General features: G+C 44.9%; 1 protein-coding gene across 1 annotated transcript; it reads right to left on the bottom strand.

Moving 5' to 3' along the window:
- Positions 1-553: 553 nt before the first annotated feature.
- On the bottom strand, positions 554-21,568 carry LOC135912997 (uncharacterized). Its single transcript, XM_065445607.2, has 4 exons — positions 20,875-21,568; positions 15,934-16,099; positions 1,019-1,899; positions 554-662 (listed from the first exon to the last, which is right to left on the bottom strand). The coding sequence occupies exons 1-4, from the start codon at positions 21,031-21,033 to the stop codon at positions 591-593; spliced, it is 1,278 nt and encodes a 425-aa protein (XP_065301679.1). The 5' UTR covers positions 21,034-21,568; the 3' UTR covers positions 554-590.
- Between the last annotated feature and the right edge of the window lie 1,890 nt (positions 21,569-23,458).

Here is a 23,458-nt window from a genome sequence, read left to right as displayed (position 1 = left end):
TATATTCAATGACAGTGTTTGCGATTCCCAATCCAAGTTATTCCGTACATCCGACGCATTTGGCTTGTGTATTTTTTTAATGAGACATTGAGTTTTATTTTCTTGTAAATGCACTGTAGGTTTTTCCGCGTCGAGTTGTGCTACATCTCTTTTATAGTGGGTGAAGTACTACCCGCTAAACTTACCAGCAGTGGTAGAATGCATGTAGGGGGCATATGCGCATCACGCTTGGAAGTCCTCTCCGGCTCGCCGAGTATTTGGAATGGCGCTAACTTTTTTTCTTGTGCTGCACATATACATTTCGGTGAAGTTGGCGCAACTAGGAACAAACGGTAATTTAATAAAAAAAAATAACCCGGCTTAGCTTGATTGCATTTCATCGGAGTTCCAGTACTTGTGTGGAGGCCTCGCGTATGTACGATGCCTTATAGTCGCCCTAAGGTCTGCTGGACGGCCAGACTGCCAAATTATAGTTTTGCGCCAGGCGCCCGTTTAAGTGCGATGAAGCCCAAAGCGCTGCGCAGCCCTTGATTCGATTTAGAGGACGTTAAGCTTTATAGGCCAGGCGCTCGTTTTGGTTTATTACTCAATCAATTTTTGTTGTCCAGAATCACGTGGGCTTCGGCGCCGGGGGGAAGCAGCTGTAAGACCATGACGATCACCTGCAAATTAAAAATACAGAAAAAATGTAAACACAATAAGACTTTTCCTAGGTGGTCTGTCAATGAGCTACACGGTTCCGTGTGCCTCAGTTATAGCTGCAGCCCAAAGTCAACGAATCACGGGCTTTGCCTGCGAGCCTTGTTTCGGTGCGCTAGCAATTTATAGAAGGTGAGGGCAAGTTTATGCCACCTTTCTGCCACCACAGTTCAACTGTACTGCAGCGTGAGTCGAACTGCGGTGTGGAATGAGCCGCAATCATAGGCGCGGCAGCATTTATATTTGACGTAACTTAACGGTATCGTCTGAATGGTGCGCAATGAAAAAGACGGGCATCAACGTGCAGCTGCAGGATTACCTTGCGCTTGGCAAGCGGCTCTCCCATGAGAAGCAGCTCCTCATCCCTGAGAAATTCACCACTGATGGACATGACCGGCACCTGTGGGAACAGTTCCACTAGCGCCTGAAGTTCCTGCGTATCCTCCATGGAATTCTGCAGGACGATAACAAACGTGTCCCTGGGGCTCGAGCTGGGGCTGCTGTTGCTGCTGATGCTGTCTCGGCTGCAGCTGCTGGTGCTGCTGCCGACCAGATTGCGTCGAATGCTGCTGGGGGTACTGGCGCGACGACTGCTGCGGGTGTTGCTGCGGCAGGGGCTGAACTCTCGACGAAAACTGCTGAGTAGGCTGCGGACACGCATTGCATCGCGTTGCTGGAACAGGCGCATAAAGGACACGGCCACAACCCTCCCCGTATGTTCTTCTTTCCAGTGAGTGGTCAGGCAGCGTCCGTCCTCCATGGGGATACGGAACGAGTGGAACAGCATGACACCCGGGGCCACATTCCGCAGGCACGGGTCTTCCACTGGGCGCCGCAGAACAGCGCGTCGCAGCAGCTTGGACAGTTTTTCCAGCCGGCTGCGCTTGAAACTGCACTGGCGCCGGTACGGGGGCGCCGGGGCACCGGGAGCCTCCGTAGCAGGGCACGATTTGCTGCTGCCCGCCACTGCTTCCCCCGGAGCAGCACGGCTGCTGGTGCTGCTGTTGCTGCTGCTGCTGCTGCTGGGGCGGCGGTGGCACGGCGTAGGTGGCGACGGGCCGAACAGGAAGGCTCCCGTTATTCCCCGGTGCACACTGCACGCCTTGGTAGGGTCGTGCCGAGGTCGCATAGTTATAGTTTTCGACCGGTGGTACACAACCACACATCTTGGCGACAGCTGGCTCTGCACCTGTTGGACAACTGCAGGAACGCAAGAGCACAGAAGCCCGTTAGCTGTCCATGCAGACACGCACGACACCGGCTCTGGAACGATTAAAGCCGCTCAATTCCTTAGGGTACATCATTAGCGTACGCGTAAGCTGGCTGGCAAACCGTCGGCTGCATCACCCTAAGAGAACAAGGACGTCAAATTTGCGGCAAATGTGGCGCCCAGGTTTCCGACGCCGGCCTATAAAAGCATGGTTTACAAGGTGCGATGCGAGTCATAACGGTTCGTGCTTAGAACTACGGTTACGTTTGCGCGCATCATGTTTTGCGTACGAACGCTATAACCCACTGTTGCGTTGCGCGTATGAAACCAGTTCGAATCCAGCAAGCTTGTGTGCTAGTCGACTTTTTCAAGGTCGACCCTACTGACTGCAAAGGTCATCGCCTGTCATTTTTCACTGAACACATCTTAAATAACACCATTACAAACCCTGCGACTTCTTAGGTGTGCGTACGTTTCAGACAATTACGCAATATTGAAGAACATTGCCTACATGTTCGGCAGGTAGCACGAGTTGATAATCCATGCTGTTGTTAACCTTAGCGTGGATTAGACGCAGAAAGAAGAGAGAAAAAAATGCAAGCATAGCCGACGCTACGTGTGTGCAACTCTACGAGTAACTGTTTTCATTGTCCACGTCTCGTTCGCGCTGTATATGTAGTTTAGAATAAGTGGCAGGCGATATGGAGAACCATATGAATTCATTCACCTAAGTGTTGCAGCGGCGGCCGTGACCATTTATAGTTTACTTAATCGTTACTATAGTTTGGTGAACTCATAAGTAGAAAATAATTGGCAGTTGCTTCTGGAAGGTTGCTTCTGTCAGGAAAGTCTTGGCAACGTTATCCGTGTCATCTATAAAAAAAACTGCCTTCGAGAGTCACGCTAGTAGATGTCCTGCCATTTCTCCGTAGAAGTTCGTGCCGGCGCACCGAACAGACACTGCCCTTGTCTTCGCCAGATGCGATGGCAGACGTGAGCTGACAGACTGTCAAACTACGCAGCTTTCTATTCGATCGCTACGTTGTGCTTGCGTTTCTTGGCGTGAAAGCAACGCAACATCCCATAGTTTCATGCGATCTTTCACTGTGGTAGCATAACATCGCACACCCGACCCGAGTAAGCAGGAAGCTTTTTTTTTTATCGTTAACGGAATTTTTTTAAAAATTACTAGTGGCACGTAGCGCGAGGCCGACATTATCTGCCAGAGAAATGCAATTAAATTATCAGATAATTCAAAGCTTTCTATAATTAATTTTTACAGGGATTATTTTTACGGCACATACTGTAGTTTACGAATTGTAGTGGGTGATTTCGCAAGTCGTAGCCACCGGGAGCGAATTTTCAGGATGGCACCACTTTCGGGATGTTGGTGCCCATGGTTTGCGATGACGAAATGCACTGTTCCGGTAATTTTTGAGCTTCAATGCATAACAAGGCGTTTTTCTAAAGCAAAAGTGGAATTCAATAGTGCATTTTTTACCGCCCATTTAACAGCACTTGCCTCAAATTAGTTGCGAAATTCGTTCGAAGTGTATGTGCCTGGCGAAATCGCTAGATTCTATTCGTATATAGTAATATATGTGCTAAAATAATTAGATAAACACTTTATTCGTAAAATGTTGTAAGTAAGTAAATTACCCCTTTCGATTTCCAGTGTAAGTAATATCCGCCTCCGTTGGAGTATATGTAATCCAGTTCGTTGACTAAACTTGTGCTATATATCACAAGCGATTTTTAAAATTTCTCTCAACGTTAAAGAAAACACCCTCTTACAAATAATTCTATCAGTAGCTTTCTGTTTTAAAAACAATAAAGCAACTTGCTTTGGCTCTCGGTATCGCTCTGTCAAGGAAAGCCTTCATAGAAGGGTTCCTTCTTTATACTGTATGTACAGGGTGTCCCAGCTAACTTGGACCAAGATTTTAAAAATACCGAAGAGCTCTAGAGAAATCTTACCGACTGCATAGTAGCCGTCGTCGTATGTACTTACGGCCGGTATATTTTTCATCACGAAGTATTACTTAATTAATTACTTTTATTTAGTGAACTTTCTAATTATTCTTTGAATCGCAAACATATCAACTACAAAGTTGTTGCGCACCTCAAATAGCATCCGAATCAAGCATTTGTTTAGTGCTCAGCATTGCCACGTTAGTTTTTCCGAGGAAAAACAAAAGCGCGCGAAACATCCAAAATACGAAATAGATGGGCGCTCGCGCGCTGCTACTCAAGCGCTCCCAAGCGAATAGCCACGGATACACGGCTTTACTAGCGGCGGCAACTCGATACAGGGATTCACGCTATGTGATTGATGGTCGAGGCATCAAGAGAACACGCCGCTCACGCATTGATAAGCGTCGCGGAGCCTTGCACGATGCGGCGATAAGAGAATGCAGCCGTTTATCTTTCAATGGTTGCTTGCAGGGGCTTGAGAAGCGGCGTGCGAGTGCCCATCTATTTCGTATTTCGTGGGCTTTTGTTCTTTCTTGGAAAAAATAACCAGCACCACTTCAGCACGATATAAATGCTTGATTCGGAGGTTATTTAAGCTGCCCTGCAACTTTTGTAATTGATATGTTTGTGATCCAAGAATTAATTAAAAGGTTCCCTAATTGAAAGTAATTCAGTAATACTTCATGATGAGAAATATGCTGGCCGTAAATACATACGACTACGGCTACATTGCAGCCGGTAAGATTTCTCTAGAGCTCTTGGGTATTTTTAAAATCTTGGTCCAAGTTAGCTGGGACACCCTGTATATATGACACTCGTAGAGCAATATTTTCAAGATTATTTTATAGACATAATTTAACTAACTAAGATCGATAGCATACGCACAATTTCGGCCCCTTAGCGAGACAATAATAATATTAACTTACGCTGTATTAGCAAATTACGCTTCAGGAATTCCAAAGCACCCACTTTTACGGTAAAAAAAGAAGCTTTGTAAGGCGGGAAATCATTTCAAAATCGTAAGGCAGGTAGTGACGCCTCCGCGAAGATCTCAGCACCGGCTCTTCTCAACGTTACGGGTTTCGACAGCGTTTGCGTGGTTTTAGTTAAGTGTTCATCATTAAAGAAGGAGTACACTCCACTCTGAAAGAACCGATGTCTCAGCCTAGCAAGTATCGAGAACGTTTTGTGGGGCCGAAATGGTCCAAATGCGGAAAGAATATTTTTTTAATCCTCCACGTCACGTGTATTGGCGTATCCAGCTTTTTTGGACACGAGGGTTTAGTTCGCGTGAGTGCCACCACGTGGCGTACAGACCTTAAATTTTTCAAACTTCCCGCGGTGACGCGTGATGACGTCAACAAAAACAAAATAAAATAATTAAAAGATATCCCTGCGCATTGAACTTTGCCACAATGCTTGTCCCGCCAGCGTTATCAGTGTTCTTCATAAAGCGTAGCCACTCGTCGCTTGGAATTGACTTATCATCCTAAGAGCATTTAGTCGCGACGAGCGATGATTGATTCTGGGCTTTGATACAGTTCTTTTCTGCTTTTTCTTTTTTTTTTCTTTTTGATGCTACGGAGTAAACAAACTAGGGTAACCGTAAGAAGCACTCCGTGGTAGGCTTTCTTCAGTCGGCACACATTCTTAACGTCCGAACATCGCACAGCGTCTACGAGAGACGCCGTCGTGGACGGCTTTTGATTTTGACCGCGGTGATTTTGACCTATCGATTTCATTAAGGTGCCCCCAATTATTTTCTTAGCGACTTCGCCAACCGCACTTATGGGCTACCGCAGAAGCTGCATATCGAGAGGTGCTTCAGTATTAAGACATACATGGATGTGATGGTATTGCACCTTGACGCAAAAGCCACGACACAAGAATTGAGCAAACTACCTATGTGTCATCGTCCGTTAACATGCTATGGCCGAACATGCTGCGCGCAAATTAGTGCTTCTTCTAGATCTGATCTACGGATCAAGGCATCGGTCTATCAGATTGGCATGCTCGTACATTGCAGCACAATCTCGGGTCCTAAAATGTGACGGAGAATGTACACCATTATTTATTTGCTTTACGCACGCAATCTGATAAGATAACGCTCTTTCGCTATTGAAATCGTGACAACGTACTGGATATTAGAAATACATGCAGGCGCATCTTGAGCTAACCGATAAATTTGGAACAGTGGTTAGACGCTAAAAAAAGCTCCCCCCCCCCAAAAAAAAAGAAGAGAATACAGTTGCTTTGAATATTAGCTGAAACATAGTGCTCATGGTAAAAATGGACCCCAAGACTTCACAGCGGCGCCGATATACCAAAAATTCAAGAGCTAAACACTTTCCAATTACTGGTATTTATCAAAGCAGCCTTTCGTGGTTCAATGTAGCCCTGTAGCCCAAGGGCCAGTTCCACCACGGGTACTGTGTCGGAGCTCATATTTCATGTCAGCATTAATTGTCACAAAGTCACAGTATTTTTTCTTTAGATCTTAAAATTAGACAGCCAAAATACATGCAGCGAAACTCTCATCCTTACACTTCAGTACTTTTAGTTCTAACGTACATGTCCGCGCTGATCCATAAGTTATAAAGTAATGAAAATAGATACTTTCCCACAGGCAGCTGTTTTTATTCCTGATGCTAGGAAACCGAGCCTGACGCCACCAACGCTCATAAATCTAATCGGGAGCGCACACAATGTTCTCGCACACCTTGTGTAATTTACCGTAGCGCTGAGGTGCTTCTTATAATGTAGAAGAATCGGTTAAACAGGTAAAAGTGCACGGTTGTGCACATGCGCTTAAGTTCATGAAGTTGATGTGCGCTAAGATAATCTGTCCAACGTTTCAGGCTTGCTTCATATTGGTGGTGCCTACAGCTCCACCAATATACCGGCTGCTTTTAACTGCACCAAACAAAACTATTAAACCAATACAAGTATTCGTGACATCATTTTATCATTCGAGTGTTCAGATTGGTAACGTCTGCATGCGTAGTAAGTTGAGAAGTTGTGTGTGTAATTAACAAAACTACATTAATTAAATTTTCAGTAATTGATCTTACGGGGCTACAGAAAATGAGCAGTTTGGAGCCCGTCCTCAAGATTATCCAGCCTAGCGAAGGAATTTCGATTAAACACGCTTCGGTGAAAGCCATACGAACAAAGATTTTTCGAGTAAACGCTCTTGGAAGGGGTAAGTGACGCAGAAAAAGGACATCTGTAAAGCCACCGAACGAACAGCACTTCAAGACAGGACACAAAAGAGGAACCACACACACACACTGCGCGAACAACTTGAGGCGCTGTTATTTCTGTGATAACGAAGCAACTAGCCCGTCAGTCCTTGCAAACCTGTAAAGTCAACCTGACCACACCTAGCCTTTTGTGATGCTGTCATCAAAAGCATAGCCCCGCGAGCATGTTCCTTGTGGCCAGTCCGCTTTCGAATTTTATGCACTGTTATTTCGAAGGCAAGCACTTTAAAAAGTTTTATGGTATCTTCGACTGGTCGCCTCCATCCCCCAAAGCAGACTCGGGCAGATCCGGCGTTCCCAGAAATCGGAGGTAGAGAACAAGAGCGCAAGCGGAACGTGCGACTCGCTCTCGTAGGAGGAAATGGCAAATGCGAAACCACGTGACTACTGCCAACGTGCGATGTTTCGCCTATCCAAAGCTGCCGACGCTGCCGGGAAAACCGGCGGACGCGCCGGTGGGACGCGCGTTCGTCGAGACACCAGCATGCAGCGGCCTAGGTTGCCTAGGTTACGGTGGGCCGTCGCCAACAGCAGCGACGCGGCGCTGTGATGACGTTTCAATCTGGACGACTGCTCCGACGACAGCACTCGGAGCGCCTCAGAGCGCTCCAAGATGGAGGAGAGCAAGCGAGAAGAACCAGCCGAACGCATGCTGCGCACCCCCTTTCAACTAGCCGAAGACAACGCCGCTCGCGAGAGCGTTCCATAGCGCTCAGAAACGACCAGCCGAAGATGGCATTAGTGTCAATATAGCAGTGAACGTGCGCCGCCGAAAGCAAGGTCGATCCAAATAGGTCGCGGAGCTTCGGGAGAAAAGCGGTTCAGTACAGATTGTCACCGACATCAGCAAGGGGTGTTATGGGAGCAGCGATTGAAGCACGACTATGTTTGGAGGGAACAAACATTGGTAAAGAAAAAAGCGTTTTAATTCAAGCGAGACACAGTTAGATTCATGCAACGAAAATAAAATTCCTGGTCAATTTTATATATTCGTGACGAGTTAAGAAAATACAAGTTTATTCCATTTTATTTTTATTAATAAATGCATTTATTTTCGGCGCCCATCGTTACAGGGGGCGTTGACGTCACTATCACTCGCAATGCAGTGCACGTCTTGAAATGGGCAGAAAGGCGCACTCGTAAAGTTCACCTGTTGAAATACGCCCCCCTCACACCTTGTGCTTTCTTGCTTGAAGTTTGTGTGAATTTGGTGACGCGGGTAGCCTCATCGTTTCCTAATCTTCTTAATCGTGCGTACATTTCTACGCGCGTGTAAATGTGAATGCAGGCGAGCATGTGTCGTATTTCTGTATGTGTACGTTTGTGTGAGTGTGTGCGAACGTGCGTACATTTCTGGGCGTGTCTACATGCCTGGGCGCGTGTAAATGTGAATGCGGGCGAGCATGTGTCGTATTTCTGTGTGTGTGCGTCTGTGTGAGTGTGTGCGAACGTGCGCTGGGATTAAAACAGTGCTTAGGACCTAAAGCAAGGGCAGGACATAAGCAACATTTGCTTTAGGTCCTAAGCACTGTTTTCAGCCCAACATAAAACCCGTTGACGTTTTAAGCATACCGCGCTGCATAACCAGGTTCGTCCCGGAAGAAGAACGCTCACGCTGTATTTCGGATTGCATTGCTAGCATTAAACAATCAAATTCTCATTTTAAGACGCCTGACCCTGTCCGACCGTTAGTTGATTACCTTGTGGAGCATAAAATTAGACCAGTAATATCTGACAAGGAAGGTTATTTCGTAATTATGCCAGATGACATGTTTTCAGAAAAAGCGATTTCAGCCATAGAAAAGAATTTGCAGCCAGTAAAACTCAAGCCTTCGGTAGTTAAGCAACGTGCGGTTGACCTCTTGTCAAGGCATAATCTTGATAGGCTTGTCTGTAATGTCAAGAAAGCTAAATCCCTCACCTTAGAACTGTTTTTCTCGGCCAAGACCCATAAACAAGAAATTCCTTTTCGTGCTATAGTGTCAGAGAAAGGGACGTGGCAGGTCTTTGTCGCTAGTTACCTACAGAACTGCCTAGCTTTACTAGTTTTTTCAGACCCCTTTTGCCTACGTAATTCTCAGGCACTAGTTCAGTATTTGAGAGAGGAAAATCCTGGTGAGTGTACAGCTTTTAGTATGGATATGGAAGACCTGTATTATTCCTTGCCGCATGACGGGTTGCTAAATTCCTTCAATGAGTGAATTAAAAAACAAATGCAAGAGTCGGCTTTTATTGACAGATGCGGTGTTTCCACAGGAGCTTTTCTAGAAATTCTTTCAATGTACTTGAAGTCGACGCTGATTGGGTGGAGAGATGGCGTTTTTCTGCAGAAATCAGGCATTTGTATTGGCTCAAAGGTTGCCCCTATTCTTAGCAACATTTACCTGAGTAAGGTTGACAACTGCTTAGAGAAAGCCTTAGGTGATAGCGTTATTAAGATATTTAGTTACGTTGATGATTACCGGATTTTCTGCAATAGGGAAAAATTCGACTCCACTGCTACCTCAGTAAGTCAGCAATTTAAACTTTATGGGGGAGGATTAAAGTTTACCAAGGAATTTCCTCAGCGACGCGTAATTCAGTTCCTTGACATTTCCTTGATCTTCGAACAAAATCATGTTTGTTGGCAGTACTTCCCAAGATCTTCGAAGCCGTTGCTGAACTTTCAATCCAAGCATTCTAAATTAGTAAAAAACGGAATTGCCATGTCGTGCCTTAAGTCTTCCCTCACCAGATCCTGCATGCACAAAATGAGCGCCGGTTTTAATGCGCAGGTCTGGCGCCTATTAGAAGCAGGCTATCCTAGTGTAGCAGTGGCCACTGTGGCTGAGCGCCTAAAGAAGTCGGTTTCGAGAGGGACGGACGTGATTACAGAAAGCAGTAATAGCAAAAAAAGAGTAGTGGCTATTCCGTATATTCATTCAGTGTCGCACAGGCTTAAAAAAGTTGCAAGTAGATATGATGTTAATGTTGCTTTCACTGCTCCCAATAAGCTAAGTAAGATATGCGCTGCCGTACAGAATAAAAAGGAGCGGGTAAAAGGCAAAAAAACGAGCAGATACTTGTCCAGTGATGCACAATAAGGACAACAGTTTTACTGACTGTCGTATGGGTGTGGTTTATAAAATTCCCCTTAGCTGTGGCCAGTTCTACGTAGGGCGAACGGGACGGTGTATCAATCAGAGGCTAATGGAACATAAAAGGTCGTTAACCGGTGGATCGCCTTCTAATCTTTCGCTACATTGCCGAGATTGTAACTGCACGCCAGAGTTAGATGAATGCGCGATATTGTGCAGCAGGCATAAGAATCGACGTAATCGCTGCACCTGCTATCTTTGCAGGTTGGCATTTTCCGCACAGTATTTCTTTCAACGCAAAATATTTCTGTTACGCTGCCTTGACTGCTGCCAAGTTCCTAGCATTTTTTTTCATTTTCTCTTAACCATTTACCTGTGTTGTACAATGGCTGATGCTGCTCGGTTCCAGGAGGAGCTAAGAAAGGAAATGAATGACTTTAAGGCAAGGTTGGAGCATGAATTACGCAAAGAAATCCGCGAACTTAAGTCAAGTTTCGAATTCTTCAACTTGGAATTTGAGAAAGTAAAGAAGGAACGTGACGAACTTGTGCAAGAAAAACAGATCTCTCAAAAAACCAAATGAAAAGCTTGTTTTGGACTGCGAGGCCCTTGAAGGGCGGGCGTTGCAGCTTGAGCAACGCATGACTGCCTCCGAGCAGTACTCCAGAAAATGTAACCTCGAGGTGAAGGGTTTGCCTTTCACTCAGGGTGTAAGCATTCCTGACACCCTGAGTCAGATTGGTAGACTTGTTGGTGAGCCCATTTCGGAGTCAGATATTGACGTCTGCCACCGTGTTCAAGCGAAAAACTCAAATGTTGCTCCTAACATTGTTGTCCAGTTTAAATGTCGATCTAAGCGTGACACTGCGCTTAGATCTGCGCTTCTAGTGCGCTTCTAGTGCGCTTCTAGTGCGCTTCACTGCGCTTCTAGCGAACCTGTGTTCATAAACGAGCACCTTTCCCCTGCTATGAAACAGTTGCTCGGAATGGCAATCGCGCAAAAAAGGCGAAAAACTGGCACTTTGCTTGGACACGTGGTGGCAAGGTCTATGCGCGAAAAGAGGAAAAATCTCCTGTCTTGCACATCCGTAGTGCGCATGACGTAGAAAATATTGCGTAAACTGCTCCGGTTTTCGCGAGCCTGAGCAGTCTATCTTGAATGATGAACGAGTCACTGCGAGATGTCAGCAACATAATTCAAATCAACTCGATGCTTTTCTTGCCTACACCTTAACATTCGTTCAGCTAGACACAAAGAAGATGAGTTATCAGTATTTCTAGACGAATTTAGTTTCCAGTTCGACGCTATCATGTTGACTGAAACATGGTATACATGTGGCGAAGAAATTTACAAGCCGGACGGATATCAGAGCTGCTTTGTAAATCGATCCCGTAGGATGGGGGGTGGGCTTGCTCTCTTGGTTAAAAATAAGTTCGACTGTGAAGTTCTTTCGGAATTTTCATTTATATGCAACGAAGTTGAATGTTTAACTTTGTTATCACAAAATTATGTTTATTCCGTAGCGTACCGACCCCCTAATGCTGACATAAGCACCTTTATTGAATTTCTAGACCACCTCTTCAGCTACGTAAGCGACAACAAGTTCAATTTAATTCTTGGGGGCAATTTTAACATTGATCTCCTGAAACGATCTCCTGCGCAGGAAGCTCTTTTACTAACTGTAGAATCGAGTGGTGATTGCATACTGACTCAGACGGCTACACGCGTTACGATACAGACAGCCACACTTATTCATGTATTTATCTCGAACCTAAATACTAGTAGCTTACTTTCAGGTGTATTACACAGTTCTATCAGCGACCATTATCCCATTTATGTGCTCCTGAAATGTGCCGCAAATAAACAACACAACCTATCAGCGCATAATACTGTGCAAAATATTACTCCGGACACCCTCACGTCCTTTTTTTCTATTCTTTCAAATCAAAATTGGGATGACGTCTTTTCTTCTGAGACTGTAGATGCGGCGTATGAGGCATTCATCACCTGTTTTAAACGCCTATACCATGATCATTTCCCTGAGAAAACTGTAAAAAAGTCCACTAGAAGTCGTAAGCCATGGATAAATCGAGATTGCCTTAGAATGATTAAAAAGAAAGACCAGTTATACAAACAATTTATGAGGACCAAGTCCCTTGCTGATCTAGGCAAGTTTAAACAATACCGCAACGAAGTAACGTCTTTTCTCAGAAACAAAAAAAGAAACTTTCTGTACAATGAGTTTGACAAGGAGTTCTGTGATGGTAGCGCACAAGTTTGGAAAAAAGTTAATAAATTATTAAACATAGCACAGTCTACGTCAGGAGTTACAGAGCTTTGGTTTGAAGGTGAACGTATTGAGGGTGTTGCACTTGCAGATAAATTTAATACATTTTACAAAGATACTGTAAATACCGGTTTGAGTTCAGATTTCGCTTGCAACACTATACGACGGAATAGCAATAGTATATTTTTGGAACCTACGGATGACACTAAAGTGTGCAGTACTTTTACTTCCTTTAAGAACAACAGGTCTTGTGATATAGATGGCATTCAAATCTCACCTGTAAAATTTGTCCTCACTCTAATAGCACCAGTGTTAACTTATATTTATAACCTTGCCTTATCAAGCGGGTCCTTTTCAAAGCAGATGCAGAAATCTAAGGTAACAGTATTATATAAAAGCGGTGATAAAAATAGCATGTCAAGTTACCGACCGATTTCCATTTTACCGCTTCTTTCGAAAGGGTTGGAGAAAATTATTGAAAAATGGTTAATGAAATTTCGCAATAGGTTTAAATTGTTATCAGCAGCACAACATGGTTTTTTACGAGGTAAATCTACCGAATCAGCTTTATTGTCTCAAAAAGAAATTATTCTTAATGCTTTTAAAAATAAAGAATTGTGCATCGGCATCTTCATAGATTTCTCAAAGGCTTTCGATCGCCTTAATCATAATATCTTACTTTAAAAATTAGACCTTTATGGCATACGTGGCACTCCACTTGAACTACTGAAATCGTACTTGCGTCATTGTGTACAATCCGTTAAAATAGGGCCACATATATCTTCATTTCAAACTATTACTGCTGGTGTCCCACAGGGTAGTATTTTAGGACCTCTACTTTTCATTTTTTATATAAATGACCTTGTTTTGACCATTAGCCAGCCGAAATTTGTAATTTATGCTGACAATGCAAGTTTATTTTTCACAGGTAGTTCCATACAATCTCTGGTTTCTGTTACTAACAATGCTCTTGATAAACTTAAGAAATGGTCTGAAGCAAACGCTTTACTTATAAACACGAAAAAAACTAAAGCGGTTCTATTAAGTACAAGACAGTTTCCCACTCAACCCGATATACATATATACATAGGCGATTCACGTGTCCAGTTTGAAGACACTGTCAAGATTTTAGGGGTAATTTTTAGCAAGACCATGAGCTGGGACACTGAAGTTCAGTTCATTATAGTAAACTGGCAACGTGCACCGGAATTCTCGCAAAATTTAGGCATTTTCTGCCCGAACGCATAAAATTAATTATTTACAATGCGCTGTTTGTATCCCACCTAAATTATTGTTTCTTGCTTTGGGGCACTACCACTAAAACAAATATTAATAAAATATACATGCTTCAAAAGAAAGCTGTACGCTACATTGCAAACGTAGACTACCTTGCTCACACTCAGGAACTGTTTGCTCATTACCAAATTTTGCCGATTAATACTGTGTACGAATATTACTTAGCATTAAAATATAAGCGTTGTATCCAAAATAACTAGCTTAGTTTTCTTGAATTACCCTGTCTCAGTCAAGATCTTTCAGAATACTCCTTTCGCAAAAAAGAAATTTGGCACATTCCCTTCTCCCGTACAATGTACGGGCAACAGATGCTCCGACATAGCCTGCCCGCTGTTTTGAATAAATTATTGTCAAGGGGTATAATTCCCGAAACATGTTCACTTGTTGACATGAGAAGTGCATTAATTCACTAATATCTTCTTTCTGAAAGCCGCGTTCATGTATTTTTCTTTTTTTCGTATCTTGCTGCGATGTATCCTGTGTAATTTTATCTTGCTGCTATGCATTTCTGTGTTTTTTTTACTATTATGCTGTGTTTTTTCTGTTTATGCTTTGTACACAAACTCATGCATATACGAGATATTTTTGCCAGAGTGTTACTATGACTTTTACACTTTGTGTTTTCGCTGTATGCCTTGTACAGGGGGGCTCGGGCGTCCCTCAAGTGATTGTGTTCACTTTTTGCCCAGGCCTACCCGCATCGTTGATGTTTCGGCGATGTAAATACACTTCAACTTCAACTTCAAAAAAAAAAAAGATACGCGTTTTATGGTAGAGGCATCGCATGTCTATAATGGTGGAAGTGCGTGCGTAAGTCAGCCTTCGATTACCTTACATAAGGAAGAGATTAAGTGCCTTAACAGTTATCTCTCACGTAGACCGGCACGTGTACCCGATTGACACGTGGTGTTACCATTCCTGAGCATGCGCAGATGAGTTTTGTGTCTTCTTTCTTTTTTCGCCTCAGTGCTACCTTCAGTTGATAGTCGGCGTTCGTGTTGTCCACTTCTCTACTCTTGTGTCCTGTCTGCACGCCTCACTTCTATTTCCCATATACTTACCGTTGCTCCTTTCCAACATCGCTCTAAAGGCGTCCATACGCTTGACGCAAATTAAGCCACGGCAAATCCGCGACTTGAAATGGACCACGTATAGCAAGCACAATGCATCCGCAAAAACTGCGGCGAAAACCTAAAATGTCGTAAGAGCGCAGAAAGTGCATTGACTGATTGATTGATTGATTGATTGATTAATTATTTGACGAAATATTACTTAATCAATTACTTAATTATATACTTAATTGATTGATTGATTGATTGATTGATTGATTGATTGATTGATTGATTGATTGATTGATTGATTGATTGATTGATTGATTGATTGATTGATTGATTGATTGATTGATTGATTGATTGATTGATTGATTGATTGATTGATTGAAGTTTAACGACCCTAAGCGGCACTGCATGGTGGCATGAGAGACGCCGTCCGCGGAGTAATTTCGCCCACCTGGGGTTTTTTAACGTGCTCCTAAATCTCAGCACGCACGAGCGTTTTTTTTTTCTTTTTTTGCATTGTGCCCTCCATCTGCACAAGTTACATCTGTCCAGGTTACAGAGCCAAAGTACGAAACTGAACATAGCTAAGTCACATTTTCGCCGAGCCGCGTACTTCGGTAATTGCTCGGTAAGCGTCGTTCTACGCGATAAAATGACTTGGAAGGATAAGCCGCGGCCTTTAATTTCTATAGAGGAAAACTGACTAAAACTCCGTACACCCATTCGCTATAATCTCGTATGAACATTTGTGTTATTACCAAAGACCAGTGTGTTATCGGCCAGGGTATATACAGAGGCTGTGTCGTTGCACTGCTGGGAACGATGTCATGAGTTCGAACGAGCGGCCGTGTAGGCCACACTCCCATGAAATCAGAATGTAAAAATATGCTCGTATCCTGTGCATTGGGTGCTCGTTAAAGAACCCGAGGTGGTCAAAATTAACCCGGAACCAGATCATAGTTCTTGCACGTAAATGCAATCCCAAAACTTCATTTCATTTTTTTTTTTCCTTACAGTATGTTCGCACGGCGAAACGCAAGGCGGCGCACGAAGCGTGTGCCCACTTACCAGCCTTTTCGTCCTTCGGGTTGGACGAATACGACAGGAAACCGAACGTGGGGCTGCACCCCGCTTGTTGGGCAATTTGGATAAATCGTCGGAGATCCCGGCAGAATTCTTCCAGAAACTTTGGGAGCCCGCTTGCCGTGGTTTGGCATTTTTCCTCCGATTTTATCTGCGAGAATCGATCGGTAATAGATGATTACTACTGTCTCGCTGCTGTGTGACCCGGCACACACGAATAAAGTATAGCGGATCCCTTAATCGGGCTTTCCAAACATAAATTCACCGGAACGGTCAGCGCTGAAGAACCATGGTTCGAAAAATCAATTGAATATATTTGAACTATGCCAGATACGTACGCAAACAACAAATGGTGTGACGAGACGCGTACACCAAATTTTTTTTTAGTGAACACATTTTTTCAATAATTTATTTAACCGGTGTGCCGCTGCTTTCAACACTCGTCCCTTCGGCGCGGCGGACACCATATATATGGGCAAGCAGCCATCGCGCAGTCCATTCGCTAATGAACAGAAGTTCGTTGATTAGCCTTTTGAACACATTAGTTTTAGGTCCAATGCCGCCATTTTTGTATCTAAGCGGGGCGCCGCGGGTGGTAAGAGCAACTTACGATATGTTCAGCGCATCATCCGTGGTTGGGATACCCGTCGACAAAAATTAACCCTTTTGCCGCTACGATTCCGAAAACTCGGCGCACATAGAGCAGCGCGGAAGCGCCACCCACGTGACCTTTCCCGCCTCGATTGCTTTCTGCATGCAAACAGGAACGCAACTGGGCGTACCGCCTCCGCGCAACTTGCATCACGCGAAGTTCAGGGGCCGAATAATGTAAAACTATTCCAATATATTTTTATTGCAATCTCCTGACGTCAAATTGTGTAACCGCCGACGCAAGCATCCGGCGGTCACCCGCAAGGTTGTCTGAACAAACCAATCAAACGCTCTCCTCGTTCATAGGAGGTCACTTATGTTTGCTTGAAAAACGAATAACATTGCCTGCACTGAGCGGATTGACTTTTCTAAGCGGCTCACAAGAGGCGAGGAGCATCCTCAAGTGGAAAGGGATTCGATGGGAGCGAGCCACAGCGCTGAATATCGATAACAGGATGAAGAGGGTGGTGTGCAATTGGTTCCCTTTCTCTTAGCTTGCAGTGGCTCGCCGACGTTATTAGGATCGAGCCACTTGGGGTAGAAAATTTAATTAAAAATCTAAAGGTGTCGTCAAGCCCTGGCCCAGACCTGGTTACCGCAATTTTTTTGAAAAGCACTTCTGTTTACTCATCTTTAGTACTATCAAAAATACTCCAGCAACCTTTGGAGACTCATCAGCTCCCTGCAGACTGGAAAATTGGGACGGTGGTTCCACTTCACAAGTCCGGCAACAAATGCTCACCTCATAACTACCGCCCCATTTCTCTCACTAGCATTCCTTGTAAAGTTATCGAACATATCTTGTTCTCTCATATAGTTAAGCACTTGGACGATAACTCATTCTTCACACGCGCACACCACGGTTTCCGCAAAAGTTTGCCCTGTGAAACACAACTGCTTTCGTTCACTCACGATCTTCATCTTATTCTTGATAAAGATTCATGTGCAGACTGTGTTTTCTTCGACTTTGAAACGGCTTTCGACAAGGTAGGTCACAAACTACTCATTTTTAGGCTTAGTAAACTAAATCTTGATCCTAATCTGTTTGCATGACTAGAGCACTTTCTTCTTAATCGATACCAGTTCGTTGCAGTTATTAACCACTTCTCTGCATTTAGCCCTGTTGAATCTGGCGTTCCTCAAGGATCAGTGTTAAGACCTCTCCTTTTTTTAATTTATGTTAACGACTTACCCAATGAAATTCCTTCTAACATTTATCTCTTTGCCAACGATTGCGTTATTCTTCGTGAAATTTCTGACGCCGCTGATACTAACATTCTGCAAAACGACATTAACGCTGTCTGTAACTGGTGCGACTTGTGGTTAATGAAACTAAACCCACTTAAGTGCAAAACCATGCGTGTAACCCGTCGTGAACTTCCTCTTCCGACCTACTACCTTAATAATACTGCCATGGAAGCAGTTACATCTTACAAATACCTAGGTGCCCATTTAACCTCTACTCTTTCCAGGTCTTTACACATCGACAGCGTTATCAATAAAAGTAGTCGCATGTTAGGTTATATCCGTCGAAACTTCGCTTCCGCTCCGTCATCATTAAAGTTAATTTTGTACAAGACGCTAATGAGGAGTAAAATGGAATACGCTTCATAAAATTTGGGACCCATATATATATATATATATATATATATCGTTATTGCACTTGAAGAAACTTCGGGTGACGTCGACGAATTGTTCACCGAAATGACGCCCTTATATAAGAATTTACAAGACCTCATAGTAGCAGACAGTTCAATTTCCACAGCGCGAGTCCACCACCAAAAATCTGGCGTCTCTGGGTGGTGTAATGTACCTTCGCGTAACTGTCGTATATTTCGTTATCGCTCATACTGCTTCACTCCTCCGGAGAAACTGCAGTCTCTCTCTGTATACTTTTTTTTTCTTTTTCAGTGAGTCCGAGTATAAGCGCTCCTGCGCAAGACTGCTGTTGATTTTGGTTTCGAGTGAACCCGGCTCGGCCTCATTTCGGTTGCTGAGTGAATTATTCAGGGTACCCCAACTATCATGCCCCAAGACCTAAAAAAAAACAGTTGCGTTACTCGAAGAAAACCTGGTGCATATTGTTTTCAGTACAGTGGAGTAGGCGCCAGTAATTATTTCGTTTCTGAAACTTAATTCGACAATTGGAAATAATTATAATTCGAGAAGTACTGTCCTAATTATGAAAGTGTCAATGAGACATTTGTAGGCACCCCCAGGCACCTTTAAATGACATCTAACTGCTGTGTTTTCAGCGACGTACTAATTGCGTGCAATTCTTTCCGACTGGCAAACAAAACTCACGAGATATGAAAAATACCACGTGACTGCGCTCCCACCCGCATCATAAAGCAGCGCCCTCAAATAAGCTGACTGAAATCAACTACATTGCCTGTCGCAAACCCGAAGAGACAGCACATCGTCTGATAATCATCACCTTTGCAGCTATTCCTTCCTCTCTACATCACACTTATTACCCGTCTCTCAAGGCCGATTGATCACATTGATAACAAAAGCCCCTTGATAACGCGCAGAAGTGCCGGTCTGCCCATGCACGAAACGCGAAAAGCAATGTAATAGGCATGGCATGCTTCCAAATACCGGCTTTGCTCGCACCGCATTGACAGAGTGCTCGCGTAGCTATATTTTACGCCAGACGCCAGAAACTTCCTTAGAACCAAAGCCAAATTAAAGTGACGGTTTTAGTTTTTGTGAGTGTGTATACGTGCTGCAAAACGGGTTCATGGCACAAAATAAAAACGAAATAAACAGACCGGGAAGGCAACCATAGTCTTGAGAAAAGGCAAAACCACTGTGTTCAAGAAAGTAAATAACCACTGCTAAATGAACCGAATTGGCAGTCAGGACGCCTGTACATATGTATGCATATATATATATATATATATATATATATATATATATCGTCAGATTTCAGTGTGCCCTTATCTATGAATTCGTAAGCACCGTTGTACACCAGCTGGTGCCTAGAGAACATGTTCGAATGTAAGTCTCCTGCAGTTACGCAGTACTAAATCCGCTTTAGCACATCTTTGGTTCTCTTGATGACCGATGCTCTAATTCTACGCAGACATCCGTTGTCCTTGTCTTGAGCTAACCTGACGTCCGTCTCGATCATGTAAGCACGATCTTTCACATAATTCCAAAGAAATAAATCGAATGGAGAGAGGTCAGGTGATCTAGCCGGCCAATTTACAGGCCCGTACCTTACAATCTATTGCGCATGAAAAGTTGCATCCACCCAGTTTCGCGCTCGGCTGCTGTATGCTGGTGCTTCATCTTGCTGATACCACAGAAGTGGAAGACGCGATAGTAGGACTTCGCTGAGAAGCTCATCCACCACTCCTTCAAGGATTTCGTCCACATAACGCTGTCCAGTTAGTGTGTGATCGAAGATGGGACTGATTATAGCACCGGCGTAAATTCCGCAACCCACATTGAACGACTACAGCTACTGGTGCCGATTGCGTTTTAGCCAGTGTACATTGTAGTCACTCCAATAGTGTGCATTATGCAAATTTACCTGGGCGATCTTGTGAAAATTGGCTTCATCTGAGTGCGTGATGTTGCTCAATAAGTCCGGTGACCCATCGGGTTTGGTCAGGACCCAATTCGAGAAATCTAGGTGATTCTACAGTTCGATGCACTGCAAAAAAGTCGGTGCTCGCGATTTTCGTTTTTTGTTCACCCATGAAATCTATTGGTTCGGCAGTAACTGGAGGCCGACGAAACTAGCGCCGCTGCACGTTTCACGCAACCTTTCAGCCTCTGCACGAAAGTTATTGAGCCGCTGCTGCGTCTAGAATTTCCATGCCGAAGTAGCTCGCGAGAGGCGCTCCAATTTGGTCGCGACGCTCTTGGAACCTCGTGAAAAGGGCTCCAGTAAGTACGCGACAGCGAGCGCCTCGGGACATCCTGCACGTTTTCCAGGACCTCACATCCCTACACCGGTTTGTGTGGTGTCGCTAATCTGCATCTTTTTATCGCTCCATCCTCACCAAAACTATAAGCTCCCTCGTAGGCGGCTGCAGGGGCAGCCCTCACGATGTCGATATTGAACCAACCAAACCTGCTTCGTACACGCATGCACGTGTAGTTATAATTTACTTCTTCCTGGGTGTCGCTATTCTCGATAGCTGAACGGGCGCGCCTTCCGCTCGAAGCGCGTGCCCGGTGGCTCGACTGACCAAAAGGACAAGCACCCGCCACGATGCCTAACGCCTTCTCCTACAAACTGGCGCCGGACGTGCGACTCACGTGGCAGTAGCAGAGGTAGCGCAGCTTCCGCTTCAGAAGACCGAGGCTAATGGCTTGCCAGAGGCGGCAGACCTCGCTCGTGTTGAACAGGTCGCTGACGGGCACGTAGTCAAGGATCTGGCTCACCACGAGGTAGTCAGCGCAGGCAACGCTGTCCATCCATGCACTCGGCTGTTCAGCCGCTGCACCCGGCGCCCAATTTTGTTCGAGTCAGCGGAGCCGCTGCGTCACATGCGAGCCCTGGCCGAATGGAGCGCCTTCTTGCTCGTCGTCTTCGCGCACTCCGCGGGAGGCGCAAGAGCCCGCGCTTCACCTCTTCGCTTTCTTCTTCGCTGACCCGCGCGGAGCTCGGGCGCACCATCGGCACAGGTTGTTTTCGCAGCGTTACAATATTAGTGCAGCAAGCTGGGCGCTGTCCGTTTTGCTTCACGGCATGGCGTGCTCTGCCTCGTCAGTCCATCTATTTGAGTTCGTTGCCGCAACCTCGGAATCTCTCACGGGGGCAAAGCAGAGGGAACTTAAGTCAACTTTCGCTAGCTGCCGAAATCGAATGGCGCAGGTACCGAGGAAAGCTATGGACACTTGCTATTTGAATATCACTGTAAAAGCAGCGCGAACGCGTAAGCACAGCGTGAAATTGAAGAAGCTAGTAGGCTTCAGCAATTTTGTTACCGGCCTCGCGACAGCAACATCGGAAAATTCGCGAAAAAGACTGTCACACGTAAAAAAAGAAGTATCCAATAGGAGCAATATAGATATAGAACACGCCACACTCGGCGAGCGCTCTTCATGTCGCGGGAGATAACGTTCGCGCTTTGACTGTCCCAACGAAGCTACATTCGGAATGTCATTCGTGACTTGATATCTAAAACATACAATTGCCTGCGCAGTACTCCACTCTCTTGGCGTTTAAGTTTCGAACTTGTAAGCTGTTTAACACCGCGCGGGGAAATTCTCTGATTTCGCGTCCAGGGGCTCTATTCTGGACATGCATGGCGGCTGCACGGCCGCCATTATCCGCCATGTTTACTCTCTGATTGGCTGTCGAGAGGTCACGTGTTTTGAAATTTGTGCCGGGAAGCGGAAGTATTGCAAAATGCAATTTTGCGTTTTCATCAAGATGACGAAACGTGACGTGGAGCTGCAAATTTTATGGACTAATACATTTTTGTGGTCCTTGGCAGATATATTGTGATGTTAGCACTTCAAAAAGAATGTGAGCGGTAGCGTGCAGAAGCCAGTGCAATGCATCTACAATTGCGCGAATATGTGGCGGCGATTCAAGATATGCGCCATGCCAGCTTGCTGATTGGCTGAAGGAATATCTCGTGAGGAGCGTCACAGGAAGGGCTGTTTCGTAAACGTCATTTTGACGATGCGTGACGTTGCGCTGGGCCGCCATAGCTGAGATTTTCCGCCATAATTTTTGCTGCGACAAGCCGCGCGAATTATGCTAATGGGCAGCCATATGCAATGGCAGCCGAGAGGAATGCGTATCGCCACATTTTCCCCGTCGTTTGGCACCACGAAAATCTTTTGTTCATAACGCGTGCTCATAGTATTTGCATCACTCTCGGGTGGTGTTGGCATTTGTGTTTGGGGCCATCATTTTTTAAAAGAACGCGTTTATACGAAATAATATTGGTTGAACATAGCAAACTTTCGGCAATGTTGTCCATTTTTCACTGCTGCATTTGTATTGTAATCAAGATTAATGCCTTTTCGCGCAATCAAAAGTTATGACAACGGCCTCTTTCTAATTTATAAAAAGAAATGTACGCAAGACGGCGCCTTGAAGTTTCCTCCCGTGGTGCGAGTAACCAGCAAAATGAACAAGAGATGGCAGCGCCGGCGCTTGCGCCGCTCTAGTCGATATCTCTGGCGCGCGCAACGCTATCGGTGATATTCGGCCGTTTCTGAGCCAGCCGAGTCGGGCTGAGTCACTTGCGTTTCACGAAATAGCGATAACGTGACCTAGAACGTACGCGCATCACCACTGGTAGGTCGCGTATGTTGTCTCAAGCAAGAAAACAAGCGCGTTGGCGCCAACATGCGATGACTCATTCCATTTTCCAGGGACACGCATCCTAGCTATTGAAGCAGACGATGGCTTGTACGCAGCAGACGACGGAAGCGAGAAGCGTTTTCGACGGAATAATCATACGCTTTGAGATAGCTGCTTTATTTTTACTGCGGAGGAAAACTGTTTTGCTTTGCCGATAACGCTATATTCAGTGCCTTCATTTCAGTTTCTTAGGCAAAACGTCAAGTTGGCGTCACGTTACGTAAGCAAAACTGGGCCACCAGCGCCATTTTGCTTGCGTCGCGCCTACGTCACGCACCGAAGAAAATGGCGGAATGTCCAGAATAGCGCCCCAGACTGACATCTACTTCACATGCCGACGAAGTCTCTTCCACAGGTGGCGCTGAATTCGCTAAAGCACAGTATACATAGCAGCTATTATTGAGTAACTAGAAGATACACCAAGAGGATGGTATTACAATGATGTTCACCGTACTATAGCAAGAAAAATTAAATTATAGAAAGAAAATGTCCGCTGGAGAGAAGCAGGAAAACCATGTG

The sequence above is a fragment of the Dermacentor albipictus genome, unplaced genomic scaffold (genome assembly GCF_038994185.2).
Source record: "Dermacentor albipictus isolate Rhodes 1998 colony unplaced genomic scaffold, USDA_Dalb.pri_finalv2 scaffold_13, whole genome shotgun sequence".
NCBI lineage: Eukaryota > Metazoa > Arthropoda > Arachnida > Ixodida > Ixodidae > Dermacentor > Dermacentor albipictus.
The sequence above is the reverse complement of the archived record's forward strand: the minus strand, read 5'-3'. Positions and strand labels throughout refer to the sequence as shown.